At 43.1% G+C, this 13,478-nt stretch overlaps 1 protein-coding gene across 1 annotated transcript in view; it reads left to right on the plus strand.

Moving 5' to 3' along the window:
* Window positions 1-1,311: 1,311 nt before the first annotated feature.
* LOC308675954 (epsin-1-like) overlaps window positions 1,312-13,478 on the plus strand; it is a 50,765-nt gene continuing 38,598 nt past the window's right edge. Inside the window, exons 1-2 of the mRNA XM_081341635.1 lie at window positions 1,312-1,992; window positions 11,790-12,319. Of these exons, the coding sequence (XP_081197761.1) occupies window positions 12,092-12,319 (228 nt within the window). The 5' untranslated portion in view covers window positions 1,312-1,992; window positions 11,790-12,091. The remainder of the gene's footprint in view (window positions 1,993-11,789; window positions 12,320-13,478) is intronic.

The following is a 13,478-nucleotide window of genomic DNA, read 5'->3' on the forward strand; positions in this document are numbered from 1 at the left end:
GGGTTTTTGTTACTTGTTAGGATTGTACCTCCAGTATTTGCTGGAATGGGAGGAAATGACAATTTTGCTTGATTTTTTATTTGCTTTTGGTTTCTCAGAAAATTAGTATTTTTAGATAGGGCCCTGAACATTTAACAAAATATCTAAATCAGAGAATTCCATTATATTATTTTCTATGTATATATGCTTACAGGATCCTTTATAATCACTCCAGCTATACTATTCTTTTATATGTGTCTAGATTGTAAAATTTCATACACAAAAGTAAAATTTTCTATTCAAGCAGTGTTCTCCAGCTCCAATAAACCTATTTTTGTAGTCAGTCAGACTACTGGATTTTTGGGAGGGGGGGCATTGTATGCTACCACTTAATATGCAAAATGGGGTGACTTCAATGGGTTGGGTACAAGCTACCTTAATGTTAACAACAAACTGAGTTTTCTTTACATTTAATGGAAATTTTGCTGAATCTGTAAGATAAAAATAAAGAGGTTCAGTTACGATTTGGAGTAGTCTCTTGCCTTTCTCAAAATATTGCATTTATAGGTACAGACAGAAGATGGGACTCAAAAGAGATTGTTATTCTTTTCCTCCCTCTTGGATCCAGTCCCAAACTTCTCTTTATATTAATATGCAGAAAATGCTAGTGCTGTTCCTTTAAAATTTAGAAGGTGATTTGGGATTGGCTGCTGTTAATCGCAGGCCACATTTCTGATTGGTGTTCCCCTGGGGTGGGGATCGCCATTTGAGCAAGCAGGTACCAATGTTAATAAATCGGAGGTTGGGAAGAAGCGCGGTATGACTGCACGAACAATTGCGACTCTTACTGAAGGCACCTTTTGCCCCACAAAAAAAATTTACAACTATGCTATCTGACTTCTTGCGAAAGCACGGGTTGCATTCACACAATACCATTTAGATTATTAAACATTTGGCAACGTTTGCCCTGGAAGAAACTGCTAAAATTAATGTTTTAGTGTTGGATTATTGTGTAGCGTGCTAAAAGTTTTGCTATTTCTGAGATTTTTTTTTTGGCTTGTAAATAGGTTCTCCACCCCACCCTAATCAGAATGCTTCTCTATGAGGAAAAGAAATCTATAATACCGGATTCGACCGTTTGCCTTCCCTCCCATTTTTATTTATTTATTTTGTTCCCGTTTCATGTTAGCTTGGCCCGATTCTCTCTATGATGCAGGAAGTGCCGGCCTCTCAACATGGAGAAGGATGAGGGCGGAAATGGGCACCACCTGGAGGCGGAAGTTAAAGCAAGCCGGCTTCCGCTTCCGATTTGCGGGGCCGTCCTCCCGGCGCCGCTGCCGCCGCCGCTAGTGCCGCATCTGCCCCGCGGGCTGAGAGGGGCCGAAAGCCTTCGGAAGGGCCATAGAGTCGCGGTGCGGTAGAGCGGCCCTCCCTCGGCCCAGATTTCTCTGCATTGCCTGGGAGACGGGAGAGCCCAGGGCGGGGGGGTGTCTTCAGTCGGGGTCAGGCCGAGGTTTTCCACAGGGACGAAGCTTGAAATAGTCTGGTCTTCCCCGCCGCCTCCATTCTGGCCCGTGACTTCTGACTGCGAAGCCTTTTCCCTGGAGGACTGGCCTCCGCTTGGCCTCTCTGACCTCCTTGCCTGTGTGACCTTTGAACCCAGGCCGCGTTAGCTTCTCTCCCAAAGGACTTCCATTCTTTTTCTGCTCCTCCTTCCCTCCAGGCAGCGGGTCTCTCCCGAGGTCTGTTCTTCAGGTCCAGCCTCGACTTAAACCTGACGTTTCAGGTTTTCTGTGCCCGGTTTCGTCTTCCCCTCCCGGTCTGCCAAGATTCCCCCGTTTTTTAAAGGAGGGCACTGGCTATGCCCCCTGGCTGGGGGAAGTGAAACGCTTACTTAGGGACCCGGGGGGGAGGGGGGGCTCCCGTGGTGGGGTGGCTGTTCACAGATCTGTTGGTGTGAGCCCCAACCTTTCTGCGGCCCGGAAGATCGAAATTTCCCTTTACACTATCTAGGTGAGTAACTGCCATTGGCAGGTCAATATGAGCAGGAGAGGAGGGTGGAGGCGAGGAAAAGGAATTGTACGCACATTTTGGGGTGGACAGTGTGTCTCAACTCCCGTTTCCTGCTGGCTAGAGGTTATCCTTCCAGTTGGAAGAGCTGAGTCTGAGCTCAGAAATTAACCTGTCACTGGACAGGTGTGTATCCGGCAGGAGAAGGAACCCGCTCTGATAAGGATGAATTTAGGGCCAATATTTGGTATGTGAGACAAGTTATCTTGGTGCCCGATAATTGGGAAGAAACGAGAGGGTTTCATTTTTGATTGAAATGAAAGGATTTATATCGGCGAAGCTCCGGCAAATTGATAGCCGCGGGTTAAGTTTTAAATAAAGAGGATTGATGAGAAGGGAGCATTTTAGAGCGTGTAAATAGAAGCAGAAAATAAAATGAAGTGGATTGGTAGGCTATTAAGAGGTGCAAAGAAATGCTGCTTCATGCTATAAATCCATTATTACAATGTGTCTTGATAGTAACTGCTACCTTTTGATAGCTTTGAATAGAGATTAGAACAGCCGGTCAGAGATTATTAATACAGTTCTTAGTTGAAAGTTTGTATTCAGAGATAGTATATCATTGATAAAACAGATGCTCTTCAAAACCCCCAGGCTTCTGTATTGTTTTCATATCAGTTCTCCAGAACTACATGGCTGTCCACTGTTGAAACATTGTAAGCATAGATGGCATTATTGGTTCAATTTAAATTAAATAGTTAAGTAGCTATTATTGCATTTACTATTTGTCTTTCAGAACCACAAGGTGAAATACCTGTTCTCTCACTCTCCCATGTTGTTTTCATAACAATCTTGTAATTTTGACAAATATATGAGGTTTAAAATAAAACCTTTACGGCTAGGTGAAAATTTGAACCTGAGGTTCTCAGTTTTCCACACTTTTGTTCACCTGTCCGAAATATCTTCCAGCTACAGTATATATGAACATTATTCCTCCTTTGCTTCCTTTATTTTTAGCCTGGCCTGATTTGGAAATGCAGTAGGAAAAAGAGAAGTACAGGTAGTCCTTGACTTAACAACAGCTCATTTAGTGACTATTCAAAGTTACATTTTCTCCAAGTGCAGGAGGTGGGTAAAGACTTCCTTCGCCATGCTATAGGAAAAGTTTTGCATTTTTAAAAAAATACATCTTACGCATTTTAAAGAACATTCTTCCTCTTCTAGTTGCTTTTGTTTTTTAGATTAATAGAGTGGTTTGCTATTTATTTATTTATTTATTTATTTATTTATTTATTTATTATTTATTTATTTAAATTTTTATACCGCCCTATTCCCGAAGGACTCAGGGCGGTTTACAGGGCAGCATAAAATACAATATAAAAATAGTATAAAATTAAAATAGATTAAATTACTTAAGCCCAACAATTAAAACAATATTAAAAGCTAAAACCCCTTCAGTCCAGGCCTGATAGATCAAAAAACCAGGTTTTCAAGTCCCGGCGAAATGAACGCAGATCGGGGGCGGTCTGAAGTTCCACCGGTAAATCATTCCAAAGGGCAGGCGCGCCCACAGAGAATGCTTTACCCTCTTCTTCTTTTTTTTTTTGCACAGGGAAGATGTTCCAGTCTTTAAACTATTGTAAAAAATAACCCATACATGATTTTGTTACTTGCTAGGTAATTGGTTCCATCATCAATTGTTTATCATCAAGGCATCAAAAGAATATTTTCCCTTTGTTTGTGGTCAGTATTTGTGTCCAGAAATGCAGGCCAAAACATTTTTCAGGGTAATTTGTTTTTCTATGAAAACGTTTCTCTTCAGGCAGCTTTTGTGAATTCAGAGTTGTATCTACTTAGGTGATTGTTTTTTAAAAAAATGAGAAGTGGGGATTTCATGGCACCCTTTCATGGCAAACTTGAACAATCATCCCTATCCAACAAAATGAGTTTCAATGTGGAGAAAAGCAAAGTTTTGCATTTAGGCAGGAAAAATCAAAGGTACAGGTACAGATTAGGCAAGAGCTGGCTTAAAAATAGTAACTGTAAGAGGGACCCTGGAGTCCTGGTGGACGATCACTTGACTATGAGCCAGCAGTGGGCAGCAGCAGCCAAAAAAGCTAATACAATCCTAGATTGTATAAACAGGCATAGAATCAAGATCACGCAGAGTATTAGTACCGCTTTATAAAACCCTTACTAAGACCACACCTGGAATACTGCAGCCAATTTTGGTCACCATATCACAAAAAAGATGTTGAGAGTTTGGAAAAAAATTCAGAGAAGAGCAACTAAGATGATCAAAGGCCTGGAGATTAAAACATACGAAGAACGGTTGCGGGACTTGGATTTGGCTAGTCTAAAGAAGAGAAGAAATAGGAGAGACATGATAACAGTGTTCCAGTATTTGAGGGATTGCCACAGAGAAGAGGGGGTCACGTTATTCACCAAAGCACCAGAGGGCAGGACAAGAAACAATGGTTGGAAACTGATCAAAGAGAGAAGCAACCTGGAATTAAGGAGAAACTTCCTGACAGTGAGAACAGTTAACCAGTGGAACAGCTTGCCTCCAGAAATCGTGGGTGCTCCATCACTGGAGATTTTTAAGAAGAGGCGCTAGACAGTCACTTGTCTGAGATGGTATAGGTTCTCCTGCTTGAGCAGGGGGCTGGACTAGAAGACCTCTGAGGTCCCTTCCAGCTCTATTCTATTCATTTGCATAGGAAAAATTTCCTGAAAGCTCTCATCTTATGCATATTAAATATTATAGTGAAAGTGTTTATTGCACAAATAATTATGCACAAATTGCATATTTTTTTCTCCTGAAAAACGTTTAGGAAACATGCATGTTTGTATCCCAACTTTCATCAAAGGAATGAAAATCAAGGTTCCTTAGCCACGTTGAACCGGATATACGGTAAGTGGATAAATAAATTGATTTACTGAAAACTTCTCATCAAGTTTGTAGTTGCACTTGGCACTACTGTCTTAAGTTTCAGGGACAAAACTTTATGTCATTTGATCTAAATTTATACTGGATTTATATAATTCTCTTCATACCTGCTTTTGTTAGGGTAGGCTCAGAAAAATAGGGTGCTAGAGATCCAGATAAACACACACAACTTCAGAGATATTGTGCATTGCACATTGTTGTAACCCTTTTCTGTGGTAAGGATCAGAGTTTAGATAAATGAAAGCTAAGATGAGAGTCTTAGATTCTGTGTCCAGTGCCAATTACCCTGTTATGGAGTGGTATACCTCCAGCAGGAATATAGTTCATTAGGCAAGAAAAGCAAATTTCCCCCAAAGAAAAAATTGATTTATAAGTAAACAGTGCTAGTTTTCGTGCTACATTACTTTTTATCCTGGCTCTGCCTTGGGACTATTTCATTCAGCATAAAGCAGTTTCAACTTGCATTTCATCTGCAAATATGCTATGTATATTCTTAATTTCTGGCGCTTTGGTTATGTTTTGCCAGAAGAGACTGGCTGTCTGCTGTAACCCAGCTAAAATGCACAGGGCTCACTCATCAGAAGAATATTCTGAGGAGATGGCAATACAAGTCTTCGAAGTCTTTATATTCCTAAACATTTATTGATTCAAGATATATCCCAATTTTCAGCTAAGATTAGCTGCTGAAGCAGTTTTAAAAGTTTGCCCAAAGCTGCTGAATCATCAAAAAAATCTTGCAGTATGAGTTACAGTCTCTGTCGATTGGCAAGGCAAGCCAGATATTATAGAGAAGGAAAAGCAAAACTGCAGATGGCAATTGTGCTGTTTGAAGGGGAAGTGGGCTGACTGACGGGTACTTTTAAATGCCAACCCACAGAAACAGCTGTTAATTGAAGGGGTCCACACATTTGATTTTTTTCCCCTTAAATGTTTGCTTAGGAAACTGTACAAGGCTCGCATTCTGTTTCAGATGCCTGTGTTTGCATGTGTTTTCATTTTGTGGCTACCTTATAGCGAGTTAGACCGTTGATCTGAGTATACCTGTATTGTCTATTGTGGTTGGTCAAAGACTATTCATGGTGTCAGACAGAAAGCAAAAAATAAATTAGCGGTAGTACCAACAAGTGTATATCGTGGTTGGAACAATTGCTGCATCAGTTGCCGGTGATTTTTTGTTTGTTTGTTTTAGCTTAAAAAAATTGGATTGTAATTTCTGCAATGGCCAGAAAAAAGCTTATTTAATTATAATCTGGAGGGCAAGAGAAGAAGGGGACGACAGAGAATGAGTTGGTTGGATGGAGTCACTGAAGCAGGAGGCGTGAGCCTAAATGGACTCCAGAAGATGGTAGAGGACAGGAAGGCCTAGAGCAGACATGTCAAACACAAGGCCCGGGGGCCGGATCCGGCCCGCAAAGTGGTTTCATGTGGCCCCCGAAGCCATCCTGGAAACAGTGAGGGAACGGCCCCCGCTGCCTTGTCCCAGAGACCCTCCTTCTGCCAGAGACCCCCACATCTGTCCCACTCCTGCCCAGGCCCCCATAGGCACCCTTGATGCCAATGATGTAGAGCTGGCCATTCCCACCCAGTAGGCCACACCCTCCCTGGCCATACCCACCCGGCCCCCCGAGGGCAACCACAATGCTTATGTGGCCCTCAATGAAATTGAGTTTGACACCCCTGGCCTAGAGGAACGTTGTCCAAGGGGTCACGATGGGTCGGACACGACTTCGCAACTAACAACAACAACAATTATGAGTGGTACCGTTCTTGCTGAAACATGATGTTTCAGCCGCCAATCATTACTAATTTCCCTCATTTCATCAAGAAAAGTTATTTATCTTCATGTATTCCCATGAAATTGGCCGCCCAAGTGGTACCCATTAATCTACTTGCAAGCTGCTGGGTCAGCAGGAGCTGGAGCGGGTGACGGGAGCTCACCTCACCTGCAGCAGCAATGGGTCTCAAACGTGATCCTGCTGATCATCAGCCCAGCTTTCCAACCTCGTGAGGCACCCCGCTCCTTCGGTACCACTTCCATGGGCAACTTCACAGGGACATGAAAGGAGCCCCCAACTGGGCGTCCCCCAGGCAACGGTGATGTCACCGGCAAATCCTTTTGCCGCAGAAGCACTGTGGTGCTACCAATACGGATTTTTTTTTAAAAAAATGCCACGTAGATCAAATTTTTTAAATAGAAAATTAAAAGGGGTGAATTATAAATATGTTAGAGGCCTTGCTTCATACATGCATTCGGTCTTCTTGTAGGGTGCAAGAACAAGTGGAGAAGATCAGGAAGAGATTAAAAAACACTTCGAGTGAATTTGAAACCTTTCACCTATTTCTCTTTGCAACTGTAGCTTTCTTCCAAAGATAGACACTATTGAATCACAACATGGGAATGTCTTCCCCAGCCAGTAGGACTCAGTGAGACAAATACCTGTGAATCCCAATGGTTATAACTAAAAAGCTCATTTTTATTGCAGCCTATGTCAAAGGGGACATTTCTGAGCCGGGCAGGGAAATGATTCTGGCCTTTCTTGAATCACTTTGCACATTCTGATGATAGAGATAATTACGTCAGCTTTTCAAGATAATTTGAGCTTTCCATTTAATTTATCGAGGTTCAAGGCGAGTCTCCGTAGGAACAGTTGTTCTCTAAGCAATCCACCATGCTATGGCCTTGAAAATTACTGTAAATAAGTAATAACAGAATGGCAAAAATCAAACAACGAAATGAATGTGTGTTTTCGTGGGGAAGTGTTTGGTCATGTATTCTCCAAAGTACCGGAGGGCAGAACAAAAAGTAAATGTATGGAAACTTATCAAGGAGAAATGTCTTGAAAGAGAGAACAATTAATCAGTAAAATGGCTTCCAAGCAGAAGTGGTGGGTGCTCCATCGGTGAAGGTTTTTAAGAAGAGATTGGACAGCCATTTGTCTGGAATTGTATGGGATCTGCTTGAGCAAGGGCTGGATCTTTAGAAGACTTCCAGCTCTCTTATTCTGTATTTTGTAAAACTGAGTGCTCTCCAGAATATTTGCAGTACAGTTCCCTTAAACCCAGCCTGTATGTAGAATTGAGAGAGAGAGAGAGAGAGAGAGAGAGATGGTAGAAGCTGTCACTCCCACATAGAGGTTGGAGAAGGCTTACAAATGTAATAAAAATAAGAAAAATCGTGCTATTACACTTGCTATTCCACACTGCCTCTCTTAAGTTTCCTTTCAGCGTTGGCGAATCGAAGGGAATTGAGCTGTCTTTGGCCACAGTTAATGCTGAGCAGATCTTCCTGTTTTCAGCTGTTCCAACTGATCAAACCTGGGACTGCAATTTCTGAAAGAAAATGCTAACTGGGAATTTGGGGAGAAGCCTAGAGATCTTCTAGACTGGTGGGGGAAGCTGTTCAATTTGCTCTTTTCCCCAAACTGATGGACCTTGAGTTGGTTTGAGGTTTGGCTTCTTAAAATATTATACAATGATGTACAGTAATGCAGCGGTTATGTGTTCCCCAGCAGGATGAAGAATAATATTCTTAAAATGGCCTTGCCGTCTGTTTATACCAGACATGTCAAACGCAAGGCCAGGGGGCCGGATCCGGCCCGCGAAGTGGTTTCATGTGGCCCGCGAAGCCATCCTGGAAACAGTGAGGGAACAGCCCCCACTGCCTTGGCCTTGGCCCAGAGACCCTCCTTCTGACAGAGACCCTCAGATCTGTCCCACTCCTGCCCAGGCCCCCATAGGCACCCTTGATGCGAACGATGTAGAGCTGGCCACGCCCACCCAGTAGGCCATATGCACTTTAGCCACGCCTACCCAGTAGGCCACGCCCACCCTGGCCACACCCACCCAGCCCCCTGAGGGCAACCGCAATGCTGATGCGACCTTCAATGAAATTGAGTTTGACACCCTTGGTTTATACCACCTTCATCTTATTGAATTGGGAATTTTTTTCAAACACAGAAAATTTAGAAAAGCGTGCCCGAAATCAGCGCTCCCATTCATTTGAGCTCAGGGTCCTTGTGCACCGTTAGGGTCCGGGGTCACTTTCGCTTCTCTGGTCTGGAATCATCTTCAGGTTTTATCGGTTGGTGACTTGAAAAGTTACAGCTGGAAACTTGAGTTGGACAAAAAAACCCGGAAAGGGGCAGAAAGAGGAAGAACCGAGCCACTGTGACTCATTCCTTAGAAATGTGGGCTTCCTTCCTTTTGAGGTTTTAGGAATGTAGAGCCTTAAGCAGGGCAGGGGCTTCCAGGAAGTTGAGGAGAATTTGGGGTCAGATGTTGCCGTCTGCACAATTTCCGCTTTCCGTTGCTCTTACCTCCCAGATTTTCCTCCCACCCATCTACCCTTGGGAATATTTTGCCTCTGGCCTGAATTGTCCTAGAAGCCATTCTGACATATTCAGATCCATTGAAATCGCTAAGGTTACTTGGCTGCGAGGGGAAGACAATGTTCATGTCTTCTGTTGCACCAGGAGATAAGAGATGAAATTAGTAAATAATATAGGAAGTTCTCTGTGTTTGGGTAAACATTCTTTTGTTGTGGTTGAAGCATTTTATTCTGGTATGAAGGCTTAAAGCAGGGGTCTTCAAACTTGGCCCTTTTATGACCTGTGGACTTCAATTTCCAGAATTCCTCAGCCAGGCAAGCCTGGCTGAGGAATTCTGGGAGTTGAAGTCCACAAGTCATAAAAGGGCCAAGTTTGAAGACCCCTGGCTTAAAGCTTGTGTTCCGATTTTTGTCTTATTCCCTCTGTTATTTTTCCCCAAGTTTTTTTTCCCCTGGGGCTTCATAGAGTTATGGAGATTCCAGTTCAGTTCCTTGTTCAGTTGCAGACTTTTAAATACAGGTAATCCTCGACTTACAACCATCCCATTTAGTGACCGTTCACAGTTGCAACGGCTCTGGAAAAAGTGACTTGTGACTGTTTTTTACACTTATGACCAATGCAACATCCCTGTAGTCATGTGATCAAAATTCAGATGCTTGGCAGCTGACTCATATTTATGACGGCCGCAATGTCCCTGGGTCTTGGGATCACTTTTTGCAAACTTCTGACAAGCAAAGTCGGGGGGGGGGAGGCAGATTCACTTAACAGCCGTGTCACTAACTTAACAACTGCAGGGATTTACTTAACAACTGCGGCAAGAAAGGTCATAAAATGGAGGAAAATTCCCTTAACAAATGTCTCAGTAACATAAATTTTGGGCTCAGTTGTGGTCGTAAGTCGAGGACCACCTGTACATCGATCATATAGGCCTTTTGTAATGTGTTTTGAGGCCTACTTCACGAGGTCATTAGAGAGAGATAAGTAAGGTAAATTCTGTGCCTCTGTGAGCTTTTTTGAGGAAAAGCAACTGTAAAATAAATCATGTATGAGGTTTGGGATCTCGATCCTGCAGGCTGATGCAAGTAAACGCTGCCAAAATTGTAACCTTAACTGAGATGTCTGCTAGCGCTTTGACCATAGACATCTGGCTGGAAAACAAGCGATGTTGGTTAAAAGGCAAATGGAGGAAGGAATAGATAGCTGAACTATATGGTTCTCCCCTCCCCTCCTCCCCCCCTCCCCACCAATGCTTCCAAATCTTACATTGCCTGGGAGATGTAGGACCTAGCCAGTTTTCCTTAAGAAAATAGCAAATGCAGCATGACTGGCTGGGGGATTCTGGGAATTGAAGTCCATCTTAAAGTTGCTGGACATCCCTACAGTAGAAGCTGTTTGGCAGTGAGGGCTGCATCCCTTTCTGCCCAATGTCTCAGAATACTTTCTTTGCCAGTTGCCACTGCTAGAATGCAGACGGACCTTTCTTCTGATCCAGAATAAGAAAAATCTTCTGTTTTTCCGCTTAAACGTTTGTTTCAAGGCTGTTACCTATAAGCCAGAGAGAACAGATTTCAGACTTACAAGCCTTGATTCAATTTGCTTTTACAGCAGCTAAACAACAGCAACGAAGAATGTAGCCTCTAAAGTGCCATACTGTGCTTTTTATTTTACTCGCTTTTAAAGGTTCTCTGATAAAGGTAAAAGGTAAGGTAAAGGTTCCCCCGCACAGGCGTGCCAGTCGTTTCCGACTCTAGGGGCCGGTGCTCATCTCCGTTTCAAAGCCGAAGAGCCAGCGCTTGTCCGAGGACGTCTCCGTGGTCATGTGGCCGGCATGGCTAGACGCCAGAGGCGCACGGAACACTGTTACCTTCCCACCGTAGTGGTCCCTATTTTTCTACTTGCATTTTTATGTGCTTTCGAACTGCTAGGTTGGCAGAAGCTGGGACGCGTAACAGGCGCTCACTCTGTAAAGAGCTGTGTAGAATTTTTGTCCTTTTCTTTCTCCTGGTTATCAATGTGACAAGTTAATTTTTTGAAGCATGTCTGGTCTTTTCGCTTCTCTTGATGCACTTCTCTTGATGTCCTCTTGAGAACTTAAAGCTTGCTTGGGAGGGAACCTTTGCTTTTACCAAGTTCTTAAAGAAAGTCCCAAAGTAAGGGTCTTTAACCCAAAATTTGGATAATGTCCTGGGACCTGATTCCCAGGACCTGATTGGATTCATGCAAACCATGCACAGGAACAGGGACAATGTCCCTCATTGCAAGTTTGGTGTTTTGGTGAAGGTGCTTGCCTACAAACCAGGACACTCTGAAGTTCTGGTTCCATCTTAAGCACAAATGGGTGACTTTGGGCCACTCACTCTCTCTTAGTCCAGCCCACTTCACAGAGTTCTTGTGGGGGGGGAGGGGGGAAGTGGGGGAGGAATATTATGTATGTACTCTGCCTTGAGTTATTTATAAAGTAATAAAGGTGGGATAGCAATCTAGATAAATCAGCGTTAAAAGTTTTTCTCTTTCTTTTTCAGCCGTGTCCTGGAATGGCTGCGATGCCCAGATGGATGCTCAGAGAGTGCCTGGCCAGCTAGGGACTTCAGGCAAGTGGCACAGGAGCGGAAGTCGTGGCCTGCCTCTTGCGAAGCAAACTAGGTTCCGTTCAGACTGGATATGCAGGATTCACTGTCTTAAGCAGTTGGTTAAATTTGATTTGCTTTAACCCGGAGAGCCCTTTTGGCTACCGTTAGCCTGGCTGATTTCAAAGCCATCAACAGGAAGCTTGGGGTACAGTACAAATTGGCTCTCTCCCGTCCTCCACTCCGCCGTCGCCACCATGTCAACGTCTTCATTGCGCCGCCAGATGAAGAATATTGTACATAATTACTCTGAAGCCGAAATCAAGGTCCGTGAGGCCACATCAAATGACCCTTGGGGCCCATCTAGTTCTCTCATGTCTGAAATTGCTGATCTCACCTACAATGTGGTAGCCTTCTCAGAAATCATGAGCATGATTTGGAAGCGTCTCAACGACCACGGGAAAAATTGGCGTCATGTCTACAAGGTAAGCGTGCACCGGCTCTTGTTTTCGGAAATATATATTTGTCTGGTAACGGTGCCGTAATCCTCCTGTTCTGTTTTTTTTTTTTATAGCGATGCGCTGTTAAGTCTGTTTCATTCCATTCCCACACTGTTCCACAGATACCTTATTAAGAAAGTGGAATACATTCATATGTATTATGATGTGCACTTGACTTTGTTATAGAAGGCATACTTCTTTGGACACACGCAGCACAGTATTCAGAAGAATGGATGTGTGCATTGCAGTCTGCGTGCTTTATCCAAAAAGTCCCAAATAGGTGAATTCATTCTCAAACGCGGATTAATCCTCAAGCGTGCAAATGGAAGGGCTGTTGGTCGGTGGTAGAGAACCAACTTCTCATCCACTTGATCCCAAATTCAGACCGTGACATCCTCAGGAAAGACTGGAAAGGTCTGAAACCCTAGAAGGCTTTTAAACTAGGATACTATTTGGTAGCCCAGGAGCACAGTTAATGCTTGGGGTGAGGTGTGAGGCTTTAAAGTGAGGGGATGGGATTCCATCATGCAGGTGGTCCTCAATTTATGATTGCAATTTAAGCCTGCGTATTATTATTATTATTATTTTGAAATTTTTATTAAATATACGTTTAAAAACAAAAGTGGACATGATTCAACTTCCCTAGCTACAACACTACTATTAGTATTATCTTATGTTACAGAAAGAAATAACAAAAACCTAAAATACAATCTGTAACAGGACAGAGTATAAAAAAATGTACATATAAGTTCTGTCGTTTTTTTTTAGTAAACTGTCATTCAGTCCTCAGCGTTATATTTACGTATCTTTCAGTTATGTCCTTTATATAGATGCTAATAAAAAAATCCTTACATTATCAACCAATCAAACAATGTTCATCTCAGCGATCCTCCTTAACTCTAACCAATTGTACAAATTTTGCCAAATTTGCCTGCGTATTATCGTTGTAACATGTCATTACGTGACATGTGACCACACCTGACTTTAAAACTTTTTTGGGGGGGTGGGGGCCGGTCATCAAGTGAACCCATTGTCCAAGCGGCCATTTTTGCCGGAAACCAAATGTGAACACAGGACATTGCAAGTGGCTAAACATGGGCTATCTTCTAAGCCTGTCATGAGTTCGTTTCTTCTTGCATCTCTT

Source organism: Vipera berus (assembly GCF_964194415.1).
Source record: "Vipera berus genome assembly, chromosome: W".
Taxonomy (NCBI): Eukaryota; Metazoa; Chordata; class Lepidosauria; order Squamata; family Viperidae; genus Vipera; species Vipera berus.